The sequence below is a fragment of the Larimichthys crocea genome, chromosome XX, assembly GCF_000972845.2.
Source record: "Larimichthys crocea isolate SSNF chromosome XX, L_crocea_2.0, whole genome shotgun sequence".
NCBI lineage: Eukaryota > Metazoa > Chordata > Actinopteri > Sciaenidae > Larimichthys > Larimichthys crocea.
The window spans coordinates 11,886,276-11,904,255 of record NC_040030.1 but is presented as its reverse complement, the minus strand read 5'-3'; the positions used below and the strand labels follow the sequence as shown (position 1 = coordinate 11,904,255).

Below are 17,980 nucleotides of genomic sequence, written 5' to 3'. Positions count from 1 at the left end.
CGAGCTCCTGCTAGACCCCCTGGGGTTCTGCTGAAACTACACTACACACACAAACACACACAGGATTTGAGGAAAATGTGTGCACATCTTTGCACGCTTTTACATGCACGTACCCAAACACACACATAATCACAAATCCAACAGGTTGGGGACAAGCATATGTGCACCAGTAATGAAGCACTGGCCAAAATCGTGCATACTTTTGGTCGTGATATGGCTTTTCATAAAAGGATTCACTTATTATTCAAAGTCATTCCACCCAAATCACTTTTAGGATTTTCTCTGCCTCTGGGAAAAGGTCATGGTATAAATTCTGAGTGTGTCCTGTGCTGAGAGGATATAATGTGAACGTGCAAAAGGCTGCACACACACACACAAGGGTACACCTGTACTAGACAAACAACTGCCTATGAGCGCAGAGGTAAACACAACCTCTGATAAACATGCAGGAGAGCAAAAGACCTCTTGTAAATCTATCATCTTGCGATGCAGCCATCCCTTAATCCCCCTTCAACCCAACCTTTCTCAATGCTCGAGCTACACTTAAAGCCAACTGACTGCTTGTTACAGGCAGTAAACAGGTATATCTCAAGTCAGTGCCTGAGTGCGTTGTTATGTCATGGCTGAGAAGAGACCCCCAGTGCGGCTCCATAACCCACTTACCGGCAGCCAGACAGACCGAAGATCGGAGGAGCAGGCTTAGGTGAGTCATGCATCAGCACTGCATTAGCTGGAGAGAGAATTTCAAGGCAGGATGGGAGTCTGTAGAGAGACAGCACAGGGAGCCGGGCTACAGCTCTCCGTCTCTGTCTGACTTCAAATTCTGCTCGATAAAGGGTTTCATAAGGACAACTGGAAACTCCAGTCTGCCACAATACACATATCGATCATGATGTACAGGTATGTACAGCTGAGGTAACCTCCCCTGAAGGGCTGATACCATAACACCCATCACTGTCAACTATATAGGATTTAAAGTGTTAAAGGAACTGTTAGACATATTGGGAATTACTTTACTGTTATTTGTTTTCTTGTAGGGTATCTTCAATAAGAAGATACCACTCTCACATCTGTATGGTAAAATTATAGCAAGAGCTTGCAGCCATGTTATCTTAGGTTCACACGTAGCCGGGTATGTTGAGAAACGAATATTTCCCTCCCTCCGTTTTCCAAAACAACATCGTGCACATAGCATCGTTTTCAAAAAAGTCAACCCGCATAAATACGCCATCGAGCACCGTCATAACTACGCCAAGCCTGTGGGCGGCAGTGTAGGAAGAAGGCGAATCCTCTGCAAGCCAATCAGAATAATGCTTCCATGAGCATCGTCATAGCAACAAGTAAACATTGGTCGCACTTTTGGCGCATCCGCTGCCTAAAACTCCGTTTATCTCAATTTACACGCAAACGCAAAACCGGAGTTTTCCAGAATCTCCACTCTCGCCGGAGTTTTTAGAAAGATTCGTTTTCAGAGGCGAATTCACCGTTTGCGTGTAAAAGATAGGTACAAACGAAGGGAAATATCTCAGTTTTTAAAAATACCCATGTACGTGTAAACAGGGCCTTAGCCTGGAAACATGGGGAATTAGCTATGCTACAAACAGGGCCTTAGCCTGGAAACATGGGGAATTAGCTATGCTACATTTGCCCAGAGGCAACTAAATTCATTGACCAGCACCTCGAAGGCTGAAGCGTATTTCCTTTTTGCGTATTTGCTTCCTGCCAAGAGTTAGCTGAGAATATCGATACCTCTCTCATGTAAAGTAAATTTCAAGTTACCACCAGTAACCATTTAGCTTACCTGAGCATAAAGGTGAGACCGCCGACCTGGATCTCGGATGTAACAAAAAGCACCTATTTAAGCTGAACTTACTAGCTAACGTATATGTGTTATCTCGTAGGCTAGCTGTTCCTCCTGTTTCCGGCCTTTACTGTATGCTAAGCTAAGCTAACATGGTGCAGGCTACAGTTCAATTTGTATTGAAGAGACTCATCTAAGTCTTGGAAGGAAAGAAATTGACCATATTTCCCGTAGTGTTGAACCCAAGCGCAACCTCCGGTGCTGAGAAATAAAGCCAATTGCTAAAAACTGCAATTCCTCGAGCGGTGGCCGCTCAATCAGTCTCCATAAGCCCCCATAATAAAATGCCCAATTTCACAGCATGTGAAATTGCATTCCATGTTCACGACAACTGTACAGGTGGTGAACTCTCCTTGCTTTTCCAACGAAATGTGGTGTTGCTCAACAAACAACACAAAGGGTTGTGTACAGAACTATTTTTCAGATTACTTCTAAGTATTTGAACTGTCATTGATGTAAAATTTCAGCCATCCATATCCAAATCCCAGGTGACATGAAAATATATTTCCCTCAAGCCTGCTTTGGCTGACTTTGAAGATGTCTGGGCTCCCACTTGTGAGATCAGAATAGGAAACTCATGTGTTTTACTAGCCTAGCTCAGCCTAGCCATGTCCCATCTCAACCCAACTGTGACAACAAAGCTAATTACCGAACCTCCGATCCCACAGTGCTGACAGTCTTGTTAGCCTCCGATTTACACTTTTTAATTGAATCAAGCGTATCGGCATCGTCTGGCTCATACTAAGTATTTTTGGCTGCTTGCAAGAGGCAATATGCAGAGAAGCTCAGTTTGATTAAGGATGAGTTTAAAATCAGCAATCCATACCGATGACACACCTGGAAAAGGTCCCATTCACACCTCATATTATGCGATGAAATGTCATGGGCCTTGAATTTCCTATTTATTTTCGGTAGAGACAGCTGAAGAGTGACAGAAATGTGGGGCAAGAGAGATGGGGAACGACATGCGGGAAAGAGCCACAGGTCGGATTTGATCCCTGGGCTGCTGAAGCAAGAGCTGAGCCTTCGTACATGGGGCGGTTGCTCTACCAACTGAACTAAACAACACCCCGAATTTTCCTCCATCTATTCACACTCCAACGTTAGCTGCGTGTATTTATATTCATTGTGTTTTTTTGTTTTTTTTTTAATCATCCAGATAAGACTGTGAAAGGATTTTTATGTGTTAATGGGGCCACGATGACAATAAGACAAGACCACCCAGATTACCACCCACATAATTCTCCACAAAACACACTTAATTCCTTTATCCTGCTATAATCTTGGCCTTCACGTTACAAGAAGGCATATGTGTAATAACCAAGGCTACAAGGTCTGCTTCACCCTACCCCCTCCTTCTGCATCAGCTTGTAAATCCTTGCCCAGAGGAACGCCAATCCTTGTACCATGAATAATCTTTTCACATCTCTGCCTTGAATTTGAAAATCTATATATTTGCTTTGATATTCTTATCTTGACAGTGAATTTTGAAGGGATCAAAACTTTTGCCTTCCAGTTAAAGCAGATTTTGGTTCCTGTGGGGATAGAAGCCAGATCATGTTCATGCACTGGACAAACAACGGATTTGACACTTCTTCTGAAATATGCTTATTCTTGCCCAGGGTCAGATGAGAAGATTGATACTGCTCTTGTGTTTGTATGATAAATATGTAGCTGGAGCCAGCTATAATATGGAAACAAGCAAAAATAGCAAGACTGGCTGGGAAATGAAGCCAGTGCGAAAGTGCTACAAACTTTAATTCCTCGAGTGGCCACTTGAGGCTGGCTGCAGAAGTGAGTCAATCTCCATAAGTCCCCATATTAAAATGACCAACTTCACAGCAGAAATAAACATGTTTACAGCCTGGTACAAAAAAACTGTTTTGGTCTCTATAGCTAATTTCCTCGTCCATGACAACCTTGAGGGGGTTGAACTCATCCACTTAAAGTTGCGCATAATCAACAGTGTCGCTGCTTTGATTGACAGGTAAGTGCCGTTACAGATGGTTTATGTAACGACCATCTGTAACATTAATGCACCTAGGCATCATTCACCCCTCCTCAGATCCACCGATGCTCCATGTCTTTGCAGATATTTAGATTAGCTGGGAAGCGGAAGAAGCAGTAGATCCAACATAGCAGCAGCCAGCACCACTGGCATATTGTTTCAGGTGATATCACTCATGTCCATTCTTTATACTGTCATTGGTCCAAAGGTAACAAAACTGTCAACCAGCACTTCTAAACTAATTAGTCACTAATTGTCTGGCAACTGTGGTCAGGGCCGGTCTTAGCTATGGGCAATGTGGGCGGCCGCCCAGGGCGCAGTCTCCATGGGGGGCGCACGAGCCCCCGAAAAAGAAAAAAACCTCGCAAATGTTCGATACCGCTCAATAAGTTAGTGGAGCGGGCGCCCCGGGAGCGGGGCGTTGACAAGGCAGAGGGGGGCGGCGGACAGACTGATGGGGGCGCACGGCGCATCCAGGGGCGCACGGGTGGCCGTGAGGGCGCACGAGAAAATGTTCGCCTTGGGGCGCAAATGGGGCCAGGACCAGCGCTGCTCCAGGTACATATTTACCATACAGGGGTAAGAGTCAGTCTAACTCAGCAAGAAAGCAAAAAAGCACATTTCCCAAAATGTCAGACTGTTCCCTGAACTTTCCAAACGCATTGTCCTTCCAAGAAGATAGATACGGGTCCAAAATGGCCATATTTTCTCTTCCAACATCCTGGCAGGAAGTAAATCATGTGCATGTGTCCTGCCAAATAATGTAGCTTCTGATGCATACGGTCTGATATCAAACGACCATATGCGTTTCAAAGAAAGTCCCACGATGAAAGAGAAGCCTGAGAACGGACAGATTTTGGCAGCCTCTTCCAAATGATTGTCTGCATAGCGGGGGAGCGTTGCACGGTTAAACGGCTACTAAACGCATCCTCTGCCTTTGTAATTTGAGATAATGGCTTTGACATTTCAATGTCGGACCCACTGCGAGCCACAGCGAGCAGGCCTCCTGAAAAGCAGGGCAGAAAAGTTGGAACAGCGATGCTGCTGAATCTGTAATCTCTCATCCCATTACTCCTTCTGTTCCAGGGAGGAAGAGAAAAAGGGGACATTCAGCATTTATGTATATATCTGGTTCTAGTACATTTAGCTTAAAATGAAGGCCCCCTGGATATCAGTGAGGTGTGGCAGGGATGGAGGATGCCTATAGAGGTTGCAAAAACTGACAACAGACTAGTTTAAGTTTTAAAATCACTGAAAGTCAATTATTACTTATGAAACAGAGTGCTCCCTGCAGAGTTCAGACATTCTCTCAGATAATGATGAATAAACCGAGTACTAAACACCAAGCATCTGGCTCAAAGCTTTTTTTAAGTAACCTAAAATTGTATTCAAGAAAGGGCATGAAATTGCCGCCCCCCCCCCTACTGTGCCTTCAGATGGATTTGAATAAACAATAATAGAGGAACAGCTGATGTATTTGCTGCTCCATTCCCTGTGCTAAGATTCAACTCGGGCTATAAAAGCACATTTATTTCCCCAAATAAATTGCAGGCAAGCGTCAGGCACATCACTTTGCCTGTATTAGGAGGTAACGCCCCATGACAGGCTGTAATTACCCACAGACGGGAGTCTCAGCTGTAGAGAAGCAGGAGCACAGAAAGGCAGGAGAGAATTGGTGTGTGTGGTTGTATCTACGCATATGTGTGTGTTGATGTGTGTGTGTGTGTTTGAGAGCAAGTAAGGCGGGCTCTGACTCAGCATATCCACACGGGCCTCAGAGGCGGCTGGCTCTTTTATTACCTAATCCAGTTTAGGAGATGAATCCGGACCGTAATCTAATATTCTCATAAATGATCCCACCATATACACAAGTCCCTGACTTTAGCTATAACCGCAGCTTGCAGGCTACAGCAATGAAAAGAACGCCCACACGACGCAGCATTTATACTTGTCTCTTTTTCACTAATTGCCACTGTGAATACTCAGCTTATTGCTCATACCTGCCTAATGGTTTTGATATACACGGCACCCGAAACAGCAAGTCACGAGCGAGTGAAAGGTTGCTCTGGTTTGTGCCGTTTTTTCCCCCCCTTCGCTCTCCTCGTTGCATGTTATGGATGAAAGCTGATATGAAATGGTGTTTCTAATGTCAGCTTTCATCTCACCAAGGTCTCCCCAAGCCTAATAGTACCCTTCAGGCCCCAACTTCAGCTCTCTGAGACCAGCGAAATACCCAGCAGCGCCTTTGGACACCATGTCCAGCCAGGCACTGCGACTAACTGAGGTGAAAGCTCAGTGAGCAAATCCCTCAGAGATACTGTGTCATGTATTGTTTCATTTTCCCTTTACACCCTTTCTCATTTTAGTTTTTCCACAGAGCGGAGTCTGTATTTGTTCAGCGTCTGTAAAGCCAAAGACCCGGCCATTTAAAATCAAACTTGTATGTATCTCATATGTATGGTTTTATTATCCAAGTTTAATGTTGACACTTTCAGGCATAACTCAAAGAGAGGCACGTGCAAAAAATGCCACTTCACCTGTTGGAAACATCACAGTGAAACATTAACTTTAAGGCAGCAATCCACTCCAGAGTTTAAAGAGATCCAACACCGCAAATAAAGTGGGAAATAAAGGATGGTCAATATGAGTTCCTAAGGTCAGTGCAGTAAGAAAAAAAGAAGAAAAAAAGCATTGGGAGCTTCTTGATTTGTCTTTTTGCATGCTAAGTCACTGTTTCACAGCATGGCGAGGTCAACAGCGAGCAAATTAATTTGTCTAAATAAACAGCACGAGGCCTTAACTTCAAACAGCTTGAAAGTGACGAGAAAAAGATCCGACAGCAAAGAGCAACAGGTTGGCATCTTGGTTGGACCGTCCGTTACCCAAAAGGTCACCGAGTTCATCCCCAACGCGACGTCAAGGCTTGAGGAAGACGCTCCCTGCTTACACAGTTTAAGTAAACGGCATGAGCTAAATCCTCTGAATATAAATAAGAGGCAACGTAAGGGTATATACATACATTTACATATAAGGAATAAGGCATTCAAGGTGACCCCCAATCCATTTTCAAGGCACCGTGTGGATGAAAAAAATTACATGTAAAAAAAAAAAAAACACATCAAAAGAAATAATTATCGTAATGGTAAATGACAGTCCCGAAAAAATTAAAAAACGCATACAGAAATACACAATTATTATTTTTCTTGTACCTCATAAATAAACCATAATTACATACTTAATAAGGTTTTATCCAATTTTTTTGGAGATCACCATTAAAAGCACATAAGAGGTTCTTTTATTTGGCTTTTCACTCCCTTAAACAGGGTTGCTTTTTATAAAATTGAACCGATTTTGCTCTAAAATTACCCCCAAACAACGTCTCTGTGTGATGGCAATTAAACGTTATTCAAAAATACATTTGAAGGAGCCGAACAACCTTTCGAAAAGAAGGCCATATTTTACTCCGCCCTTGTTCTCACTCTGCCCAGCTTCACCTCATTTCTAAGAGTGCACCAGTTTAATGCCCTGCCCCGTGTCCAGAACAGCCGGTGGAAACCATGCGAGCTTACACCTCCTGAAGCAGCGCAGACAGACGCTACATAACCAGAACAGGTTGAGGCCGCAGCACCAGTTGGAGAGGTGCACCATGGGATATGTAGCCTTAGGGAAGTGTGTCTTCCAGTGCTTGGCCACGTCGCTTCCGGTGGGAAGGTGAAGCGTGTAGTCGCTCCAGCGTTTGGACACGCCGTAGATGGCCGTCATTGTCCTCCCCTTTTCGGACCACTGGGTGTCGCTGTCTGGGTTGCAGTTGAACTCCACCCACTCGGAGGTGAAGTCCCCGAGGAACGGGATGTCTCCGGCCTCTGGGTCCACCCTTGTTGTGGACAGCTCGGCCCCCTGCACGGCTATGTAGACGCCCTCCATCCTGCGCACCTCCTTCACCCAGGGGAGGGAGTTTTCGGTATCCAGGACGATGATGAGACGGGAGCAGTGGCCGGCATTCTTCTCCTTCCATAACTCCAGCAGCTGGGCCAGGTGGAGGCTCTCACCTCCTGCAGCAGATGATAGTGGGATGAAAAGAGAAAGAAAAGGGAGAGAGTGATGAATAAGATCTCTTTGTTTTGGCGATTAAAGGGCTTTTTGAGCTACGTGCGTCAGATTTATTTGCATTTTCATGTTTGGAGCCAAAACTCTGCTATGGGTGTATCAGTGTTGTGTTCAAGGACATTTCAGCATGACATGCGGCCGCTGATGGACACTGTGGCTTTTCAGGGATCAAACCTGTCAACCTTCACTTGAGGGACTGTCTGTCTGTCTGTCTAAGCGCTGTCATCACAACCACATAAATTGCACAAAGATGTCATTTTCCAGATGGCACATCCAAAGTGCAAAGATCAGAGCTGTGGAGCCTGTGCTAGGTAACTAAATAAGAGCTCGAGGAGAAGAATGACTGCTGGTGCTGGCTGCGGAGCAACGGCATCAAGGACTGATTTCTGTTTGGATTTAGAGACGCTGCTGTTGCGATACTAAAGCAACAGATCAGCAGAGCTAAAAACCTGTCTTGAAATCAGTGACTGTTCCCAATTTGGATTTCAAATGTGTACAATTATCCACTGAACCCCAACTGAACCTGTCCCTTCATGTTAGTGACACGGGAAAGTGATTATCTTTTCAATGTGTTTTTGTTTTTTTTCCTCGTTTGCAGCAGCACGCAGAGATAATGTGTCATGTAAGAAGAGCCGGAGCTGACACGGTGTTAACCCGCTGCGATTCTCATTTCTGTTGAGGGAACGCCTGTGTCACAGCGGGCTGTCTGCAAATTTCACAAAATCTTCTCGACTGGAAAAAAAAAACAAAAAAACAAGCAGCTGGGCCGCGTCCTTCACGAGTATCTGAACTCTTTCGCTAACTTGTCTGATCTGTGCAAATTGGACTCTGATTGGCCGAGAGGAAGGGAAATGAAAAGAACAGACATCAGACTAAAATGCAAATTGAGTTTGCAGAGAGAATGCAATATCTACATTATGGCATCTCACACAACAGCTTAGGGCCGCAGCTATCGATTCTTTTTGAAGTCGAGTATTCTACCGAATATTTCAGCGATTAATCGAGTAATTGCATAATGTGTGACAGAAACGACAGGTTTGAACAACTGATCCCGAACTTTGGACATCTTTTGCCTTTTGTGGACAGTCTCTTCGCTCTCTTCCATAGCGCCAACTTTTTGACTCAGAGTCGCGTGCGTCATTGTTTACAGTCCATGGAGAACACGATCCCCAAAGGGGGAACACAGAGACTATCCAGCTGGATTCACGGACTGAACCCTGATAAATTACCTGTGTGTGTGTTCTCCCTTTGTTTATTTATGTACTTTGTTTGCTCTACAAGGAACATAGTGACATCTAATAATTAATAGTAATAATCAAACCACCAAACACAGTGGTTCCCAACCTTTTGTCTTTGATGTACCTCAACAGCCCATCATGTGAACTGTTAATCTATTACTTTTATCCATCCACCACTAACCTGATAATTTATTACCTTAGGCTCGTTACTATTTAAACTTCTCTGCTCGCTCGCTACTTTTCTCCAAATGTAATGTTCAGGCATTGCAGCTGCCTCAATATGTGACAGGGTTCCCACACCTGCTTAAATATCAAATTCCCTAAATCCGAGGACCTAACACAACGCAGTTTGTGGCAAGATCAAGGTTAATTACCGTTCTAACACTGAGAATTTTTAGAATGAGAACTAGCAGGCTTTGCCGAAGCTCGCAGGCAGCAATTAAAAAGAGAGAGAGAGAGGCTCCAAGGTGTGAACGCGTCGCAACTGTGCCGTGTTACAGTGACAGTACACTATGTGGTCTCTTGTCTTCTGTAGCGCAGCGCTTTCAATGACCTATGTCTATTTGTGTCTATTTTCAAAAGTTTTCAAGGACTACACCTGGTTGGGAATCTCTGTAATAATACTAGGTCTACTAGAAATGTATCTGCAGAGTCTTTGTCAAAGTCTTTTGGATGGTGCGTGGTTGTCTGTGTTGTATTTTATTTATTATCTCATCTCACAGTATGTATGCACTTTAATTTAAAAGCACACCAAGGTTACCTGCAATGAAATATGTTTGTTGTGCCTGAAATGGTACATAGTGGTATTGCGGTACATGAAGTGTCAGACTAGTAATTTCCATATTTATTCAGCTAAATTCAATGATTAAATAAAATAGGTCACGAATAAAAAAAAACATATGCAGCTCTCACCAGCCAGAGCCCAGGATCCGGTGCCTTTGTGCGTGTGCCCACTGTAGAAAATGAGAAAGGTGTCATGGCGGGGTCCGTCATCCGTTCGTAGCTCCAGAAAGTTGCGCAGCTTCGTCAGCAAGGCCTCCAACGTGACGCCGCTGGTGGAGTAGTCGCAGCCGAACGTCTGGATCATGTGGTGGGAGAAGAGGCGCTGCACGTTGTTCAGCATGCCCGTCGAGCGCAGGTTCAGCTGTTGCACCTGCTCGGGTGGGAGCAGAGTGGGCTGGCCATCAGCGCTGGACGGAAAAGAGAGAGAGACGAGAGGATGTATGAAGAACTTCTACTCCGAGGGAGACTTGAGTTAGGTGGCTTGTCAGAGGTGGAGGTGGATGAGAGATGGGGGGCACGAGCAGACAAGAGACGAATGAGTGAGAAGTTGATATTTTCACACATAGCAGGGTGGAGTAGCTGCGATGACAGGAGATAGGGAGGGAAAGGGACATGGAAGGAGTGCTGAGTGGTGGATCGCTGCTGAAAGAAATGACATTAGCCTCGGGGATGTAAAGGAAGTCAAGAATAAAAGGATTTTTTATTTTTTTTTTAAATGGAAAGAAAGGTGGCTATAGAGAGGAGAATTGCGCGGGGTGACGAAATGAGAGTGAGAAGTGAGGTTAAAGATAGCTGAGGGCCAAGTGATTTTTAGAAACGTGTGTGTGTGGACGCATGCGGCACAAAGGCCTGCCTGATGATAACAGTGAGTGATAACATAAGAGGGCACGCACACACACGCGCACGCATAAAGTCAAGGCTAAAAGCTATTCAGCGCGGCCATACATTCTCTATCTATCTCCGGACTTGATGTAATTCACGGCCAAGCGGACGGCACAGTCATATTTCACTCTTATAGACGTCTGTGTCACTCTGCGATTATATTATACGCCGTCCCCTTCAACCTCACCTTGACAAGAACAGGTGAGAGTTTCTTTTTGTTGAGCTGGTTTCCGGTTTAGAGAATTCAGTGCGCACTTTTTTTTCATGTTTTCAGCCCGCTATAAAGATATACTACGTTAGTTGACGTGTGCGCGGCTCGGCAAGCACACCGTTCACCTAAAACCCATCTGATCTTTTCAGATGTCGCTCTTCTCCTTCACTATTCCTCTCCTTGCTTTGCCATTTGTCCCTCTTTCTTCCCTCCCCATTTTTACCACCACCCTCTCTCACTGTTTACAACCTCGGTCCTCTCCCTCTGTGTTTTTCTTCCCCTCGTCGTCTCAGCAGCCTCCCCGTGTTTTACCCTCACCCCTCATCTCTCTCATCTCCCCCGTGGGGCTTCTTGTCATTGTGAAAACATGATCTGCAGCCATCAAACAGCCGATTATACACCGCTGCATTCTCATCATGCTCTCGGTCCCCCCCCCCCGTGGACTGTGCACATGCGGCCTCGCATACAGAGTGTCCACAGTTCCAGCAGGACATGCAGGGCCTGCATTCAAAATCACCTGGAGGGTTAAAGACGCGTGAGGCTGGCATCCCCCTCTGAATGCTATCAGCTAAAAGGTTGATTAGACAGAGAGCGATCAGAAATATATACAGCCAGCTAGAAATCAGGCATCATCAAAACTATTTCGAAAAACGCTTGGCTGACTGAGAGGGCACCGGGAGAGGCAGCGGCGGCTAATGGCTAACAGCCGAGCAACTTAGTATGCTGCGGAGAGAGGGCAGGGATGATCCCTTAAGGGCCCGAACATTAGCGGCATGTTTATGCATAGTTACTGGCCTATTTATCCAGTTTTGTGGTAACTGAGGAGGGAGTTGGAATGAGTGATCATATTTATCAGCGCACGGGATGCCAAGAAAGGCTTCGACGTCGGGGGCAAAGCAGGTCCAGCGCGCGAACGTGGCGTTGTGAGATGATCGAGTGTTCCACAAAGTCACGCTTAGCTGGTAAGTAAATATCCGTCAATACAGTAGGAGTGTATGTACTAGTGCGCCGCTGGATTAATTGATGAGTCACTTTCGAGCAAAAACAGCAAATGTTTCTCCGGCTGCAGCTCGTTATTTGTGAGGATTTGGGGCTTTATGAAACTGTGACAGACACAGTTACACCGTAGCACTATTTTTTTGACATTTGAAGTGATTCACTGATAAACAATCAGATTTAATTGAGTCGGTTTAAAATAAATGTTATCCGCAGCCACAACTGGCAAATTACAACAATTCTGATAAATGTCAGACTTTTTTTTACTTCAAATATGAAGATTATTCAGCGTTTCTCTGTTGGTTTTTTGTTGGTTTTAGGACTTTTTTGGTTGATTTCTGCCTCGTTTAGACGGTAGAGAGAGGACAGAAAATGAGGGGAGAGAAATAAAGGATGGTGTTTAACATTTAGGTTTCTGAGCTGGACTCAGATTACATGGTGAGCCTCCTAAATCCCTGGACCAACCGACCATCCCTGATCGTCTTTGTTTTGTATCTTCAAAATCTTTGGGGTTTAGTTTTACTTTGACAAAACAAGCAATTTGAAGATTTAGAAGTGTAAGAAATTTTGGCTTGCAGCTAAAATAAGCAATTTAGGACATTTTATCGATTGAATGATTAATAAAAGGCCTGTGAGCCAGTTCAGACAGCCCATTTCAAGTTGCTGTTACACTTCTTTCACTGAATCACACATCTAACGCAGCCTTTTTTCAGACTTTTCTTTCAAAGCTGGAAACTTACGCAGCCTTTTTTCAGACTTTTCTTTCAAAGCTGGAAACTTTTCATCAGAATTAATGGAAATAAACAGGAATAAACCAGGAATTTACAAAATTGAAGGGAACAGGGAACTTAAATATAGTTGGGGAAATATATCTTGACTAAAACAACCAGATTTTATGCAAGTACACTGGAATATCTGCTATTCCTCAATCACATGCACATAGCACATTGCTTACTTAGTTTTGATGATATTATGGGGGAAATATGTTGCATGGTATTAATGTTTAACTTGCAAACAGCATTATTATTCATGCAGTAGATAGATAACTATAGCATTATTTCATTGACCATTTATGAGGCTATCTTATGATGATGCTAGCTTACCCTCAATTTCCGGTTAATTCCCATACATTTATATATATACTACTACTATACTAATACTATAATTTCCATGGAAAGTTTGAAATTTTCAAATATTTCCAAAATTCCCTAGCTTAATTTCTCATGGAAACTTTCCACCCCTTTGCAACCCTGCTGCATATTTTAGTTAAAGCGTGTATGCGCCTATATATATTCATGTGTCTTTATTACCTGCAGTAAGCAGTGGGTATGACCAGAGCGTAGCCAACGCAGGTTCCCCCCAGGCAGCTGCCCAGCTCGTGGAACAAGCCATGGGCCAGAGACTCCAAAGGCAGCACCACCAGCAGAGCGCTGAGAAAGAGACCGCTGGAGGGCTACAAAAGAAAAGAGAAAGAATCAGAGTCACTTTCATTCACCACTTGCAAGCTTGGACTGAAGCAATCAGAGCCGTATAATTGGCGGTGACACCTTGTAACACCAGTTAGAAGATATGGCGCTGACACAGTGTTATTATCACAAGACGAATCATGACAGGACCTAAGTGAACGGAGACACAACGCAGCGCACAACAGCAGACTAAACATACATCACAAGCAGAATAATTACTGCAGCGTACGAGCCTGTACTTTCTGGGTAGCCTCGAGTCAGTGGAATAAAACCATTATAATTTTATCATCTTGTCATCTACATCAAGTTTCCTTTCTTTCCGTCTTAATTTTTAAAAGTCACTACCCCACACACAAAACTGCTTTCCCGCACATGCACTAAATACACAGCGACATTAAGCAGATCTTGTGCTACAAAGCACCGTTAGGCTTTCAGTGTAATCAATTTCTTGAGTCATTGTGACGGTATAATGCAATGCAATTTAGCGTCCTCAAAAAGCCACTTTGATTTCATAGCACGGCGACGTATCCGAGAATGCAAATCAATACCTGCATGGTTAAGTGGAGCCACACTTGAGTTTGCGGAATATATTGAACTGCTTAGGGTACGCCTGAGTTGAAAAATGTGTTACACGCATTCACTTAACTTTTATGAAGTTGCATACCCCTTAAAAGTGTAACAATACATTATCCGGTGACTATATAGGAATATAAGGTTATAAGCAAAGGCAGCACAATGCAGTATAAAAAAAAGGAGCAGTGGTTCTCACAGATTGATAATTGATTTGCAGGAGCTGACCCCGAGCTGTGGGAGTAAGGGGATGCTCGTGAGCGGCTGCGTTCACGAGCTGACTTCCGATTAGGGAAGTCGATTCTATACAAGTGCACAAATTCTGCTTTTCTGTCAATCCACACTTCCAAAACGCATTTCCCTGAGAGGAAGATATAATACATACAATATAAATAATAATGTCTTTGAACCGGCAAGTTTACTTGGGTGGAGCTACCATCTGAATCCGATGAAACGCTGCGAGCTGTGGCCTTAAAACATTTGCATAAAGTTGAATCAACACCTCTCTGGATGTTCTCGGTTTCACAACGGCTGTGTTTATCGCTGAGGCTGCATGAGATTGCACCAACGTTGCTGTTATTCTCTGTGTGTGTGTGTGTGTGTGCGTGTGCATGAGAAAGAATGTAAATGTGAGCTATTGACCACATATTACTGCAGTCCAACAGTGCAGGCAAATAAAAAAAAAGCTGTAAAACACACAAGAAGAGGCCTAAACGCTAACTTCCTGATACGTGACTCCAGACAGCTCCCGCTTTTCTCTCTGACATCAACAATGTGCACATCTCAAATTAGGACTCAGGCCCGTGAGACTCTTACAGGGTAAACGTCTAATAAGGCTAAATAAGTTATTGCTGCTCTTTATGCGAGTAGATAGGGATATTAAAGTGCTAATTAAATTGGTTCCGCATGAGAGCATAAGTGCCTCAGCTTTGGGAAGCGGCTGCTAACGACACACCGCCACAAGCATCTCTCTCCAGAGTTTGGAACAAGGGTGTGTCTGATGTTTATAGACGCCTTGTCTTGAAACTAAATGTGCTCCGAGAGGAAGCAAGTTTTGGGGGGGGTTTTCCGTGAAAGTGTTAAAGACTCTGACCTGATTAACGCACCCAAGAGGTGTCTCGGCAATACGACAAGGTAATAATGCTGCTTGTGTCTCCTACCTGCCAGGACACAGCTCCCAGTATGACCGTCGACAGGATACTGAAGAACACGAGGCGTTCTGAGATGAGGCAGAAGTGTCGGATGCCCCTGGAGGCCATGACTTGGTTGAGACTCCGGCTACTGGATCTCTGGGCCCGCCAGGCCTTCTGACAGTCACTCAACTTGGTGTGGAAGCCCCATATTGTGATCAGCAGAATTATGTGGCAGATGGACCAGAAAAGGCCAAAGAGGCAGAAACCTGGGATCACCAGATACCAAAGCTCCAAGTGGCCAAGCTACGGAAGGCAAAGGAATGGTTAGACACAGCCGCAAATTATGTAACTAAATGCTTTGTAAGGGTTACGAATTGTAAGAATTGACTGAGTTTGACATGTAACAGAAATATCAATTTTACTGAGTCTACCTTTAAGGCGGCAAGGACAAAGAAGCCCAGCTCAATCAGACTCAGAGGCAGCAGGGACAGCCTCCTCCACACCTTCCCCATGGAGAGCACCGGTATCCAGCGCTCGCTGGAGCCCAGCCCACTGAAGTAGATGTCCAACACGGGCTCGCACAGCAGCCTGCCCAGGTAGCAGCCTAAGGCGTAAGGGTTGGCTGTTATTCCTAAAGCCTGGAAAAACACCAGAGAGGTAACCAAGGCAAAACTTGCCAGGTTAGGCAAAGCCAGGAGGGATTTCATCCTCAGGTCCACAATGAGAGCCCCCAGGGCCACCACCAAGCCTATTATGGCTATTGACTTGTGGAGAAGCATGGTAGTGCTGGCAATGCCGAATCCAAGGAGCTCCAGCAGCTCAGCCGACGTCAGCAAGGTGGGTTTGTAACGAACGGAGCTGCATATCCGCTCCGTCGCAGCCCACACCGCTTTCATGATCACGCTGGCCAACAGCAGATAGTTGGTGACCAGTTCCTTGACATTCAAATCCAAGGCGGGGCTGTTGAGGAAGCACAGAAGGCCGAGCAGAAAGCCGAACCACAGGTGGAACAAGCTGAGGCTGGCTTTCTCCATGGCGAAGTAGTAATGGAGGATGCTGGCTATGCCCAGGACGAAGAGGCCCAGGATGAAGATGACGAGGATCATGGGCTCGCTCGTCACCTCCCAGCGTACGTACATGCCGACGCACACGGCGACCAGGAGGTTGACGCTGGACAGGTAACCAAGGCAACGCACCGATGTGAACATGTCCACCTCTTTGGGTCCTTCCACCGTCAGCCCCTCTTCCTCTTCCTCGTCCCGAGCCATGGTTTGACTTTGAAACAAGACGACGCCTCTTTGGTCACATACTCCAAAATCAACCCCTGTGAAGAAAAAAGCAGTGTTACTTAATAAATATCAACCTGTATCAACAATATAACTCACTTATTTAGTTTAATTAACGCTGGTGGGAGCTTCTCTAACCGGTTTTACCGCCATAACTCATCCCTAACCTGAACAAATGGCTTCACAGAGGGGTGCTATGGCAACAGTATGATTATTAATAATAATAACATGCTCACACGGCGGATAAACAGTCGGAATAAACGCGTCAGACAGCTCGGAAACATGTCAACAAAGAGTAACCTCGGCCCTTCAGCCTGTGACGATGTGGCAGGAGTTGTGCTAACTCACATAGCCTCCCCGCAGACTTTCCCTCTCTTCCCGCTCGGATAACTCGTCGAGTCCCGCTTTAAAGCTGTCTGACCGACAGTCAAAAGATCAAGCGAGCGACCCTTACGCAGACGTCAGAGTGAGCGGGGTTTAAAAAGTTGACAGCGGGATGTTTTTATCGTCAAAATGTCGCTTACATGGTTTTTGTTTGGATGACAGCAGCGAACGCTTCCTGGATTTGTACGGCATCTCACAAGGGTCAATAGAGTCAAACGTTCGCTTTTTTTTCAGGCTGGGATATGTGGCAGCAAACACACAACCGGAAATGTAAGAAGAAAACATGAAATGTCTTGTTACTGTTGTATGAAACAGCACCGTACTCTCAAAAGAAATATTTTGGCTATTGTGCATTTCAATTACACAGAAAATTTCCATCCATTTCAATGACATAGGTTTAATATAGATGAACTAATAAACTTAATGTGAATCAAGTGATACGATTTATGTAATAGTGCTAATAAGGAACCAGTTTTATGCATTCAGTATTAGTAAAGTCAAAACTCAACCTGCATCTCATAACTCACGTATTTAGTTTAATTAACGCTGGTGTGAGCTTCTCTAACCGGTTTTACCGCCATAACTCATCCCTAACCTGAACAAATGGCTTCACAGAGGGGTGCTATAGCAACAGTAGATTATAATAATTAATAACATGCTCACCACGGCAGATAAACAGTCGATATAAACGCGTCAGACAGCTCGGAAACATGTCAACAAACAGTAACCTCGGCCCTTCAGCCTGTGACGATGTGGCAGGAGTTGTGCTAACTCACATAGCCTCCCCGCAGACTTTCCCCTCTTCCCGCTCGGATAACTCGTCGAGTCCCGCTTTAAATCGTCTGACCGACAGTGAAAAGATGAAGCGAGCGACCCTTACGCAGACGTCAGAGTGAGCGGGGTTTAAAAAGTTCACAGCGGGTGTTTTTTATCGTCAAAATGTCGCTTACATGGTTTTTGTTTGGGTGACAGCAGCGAACGCTTCCTGGATTTGTACGGCATCTCACAAGGGTCAATAGAGTCAAACGTTCCTTTTTTTTTCAGGCTGGGACATG

The 17,980-nt window shown here is 44.8% G+C and overlaps 1 protein-coding gene across 5 annotated transcripts; it reads right to left on the bottom strand.

Annotated features, from left to right (window-relative positions):
• Positions 1–6,312: 6,312 nt before the first annotated feature.
• On the bottom strand, positions 6,313–17,919 carry tmem168a (transmembrane protein 168a). Of its 5 annotated transcripts, none has more exons than XM_027272303.1 (6): positions 17,876–17,919; positions 15,687–16,579; positions 15,283–15,558; positions 13,397–13,539; positions 10,127–10,404; positions 6,313–7,921 (listed from the first exon to the last, which is right to left on the bottom strand). In XM_027272303.1, exons 2-6 carry the CDS (start codon positions 16,521–16,523, stop codon positions 7,371–7,373), a joined length of 2,085 nt encoding a protein of 694 aa, XP_027128104.1. In that variant the 5' UTR covers positions 16,524–16,579; positions 17,876–17,919; the 3' UTR covers positions 6,313–7,370. The 5 variants fall into 5 exon arrangements, with proteins under 5 accessions (XP_027128104.1, XP_027128105.1, XP_010747523.2 ...); XM_027272304.1 differs by lacking the exon at positions 17,876–17,919 and adding an exon at positions 17,702–17,834; XM_010749221.3 differs by lacking the exon at positions 17,876–17,919 and adding an exon at positions 17,066–17,168.
• Between the last annotated feature and the right edge of the window lie 61 nt (positions 17,920–17,980).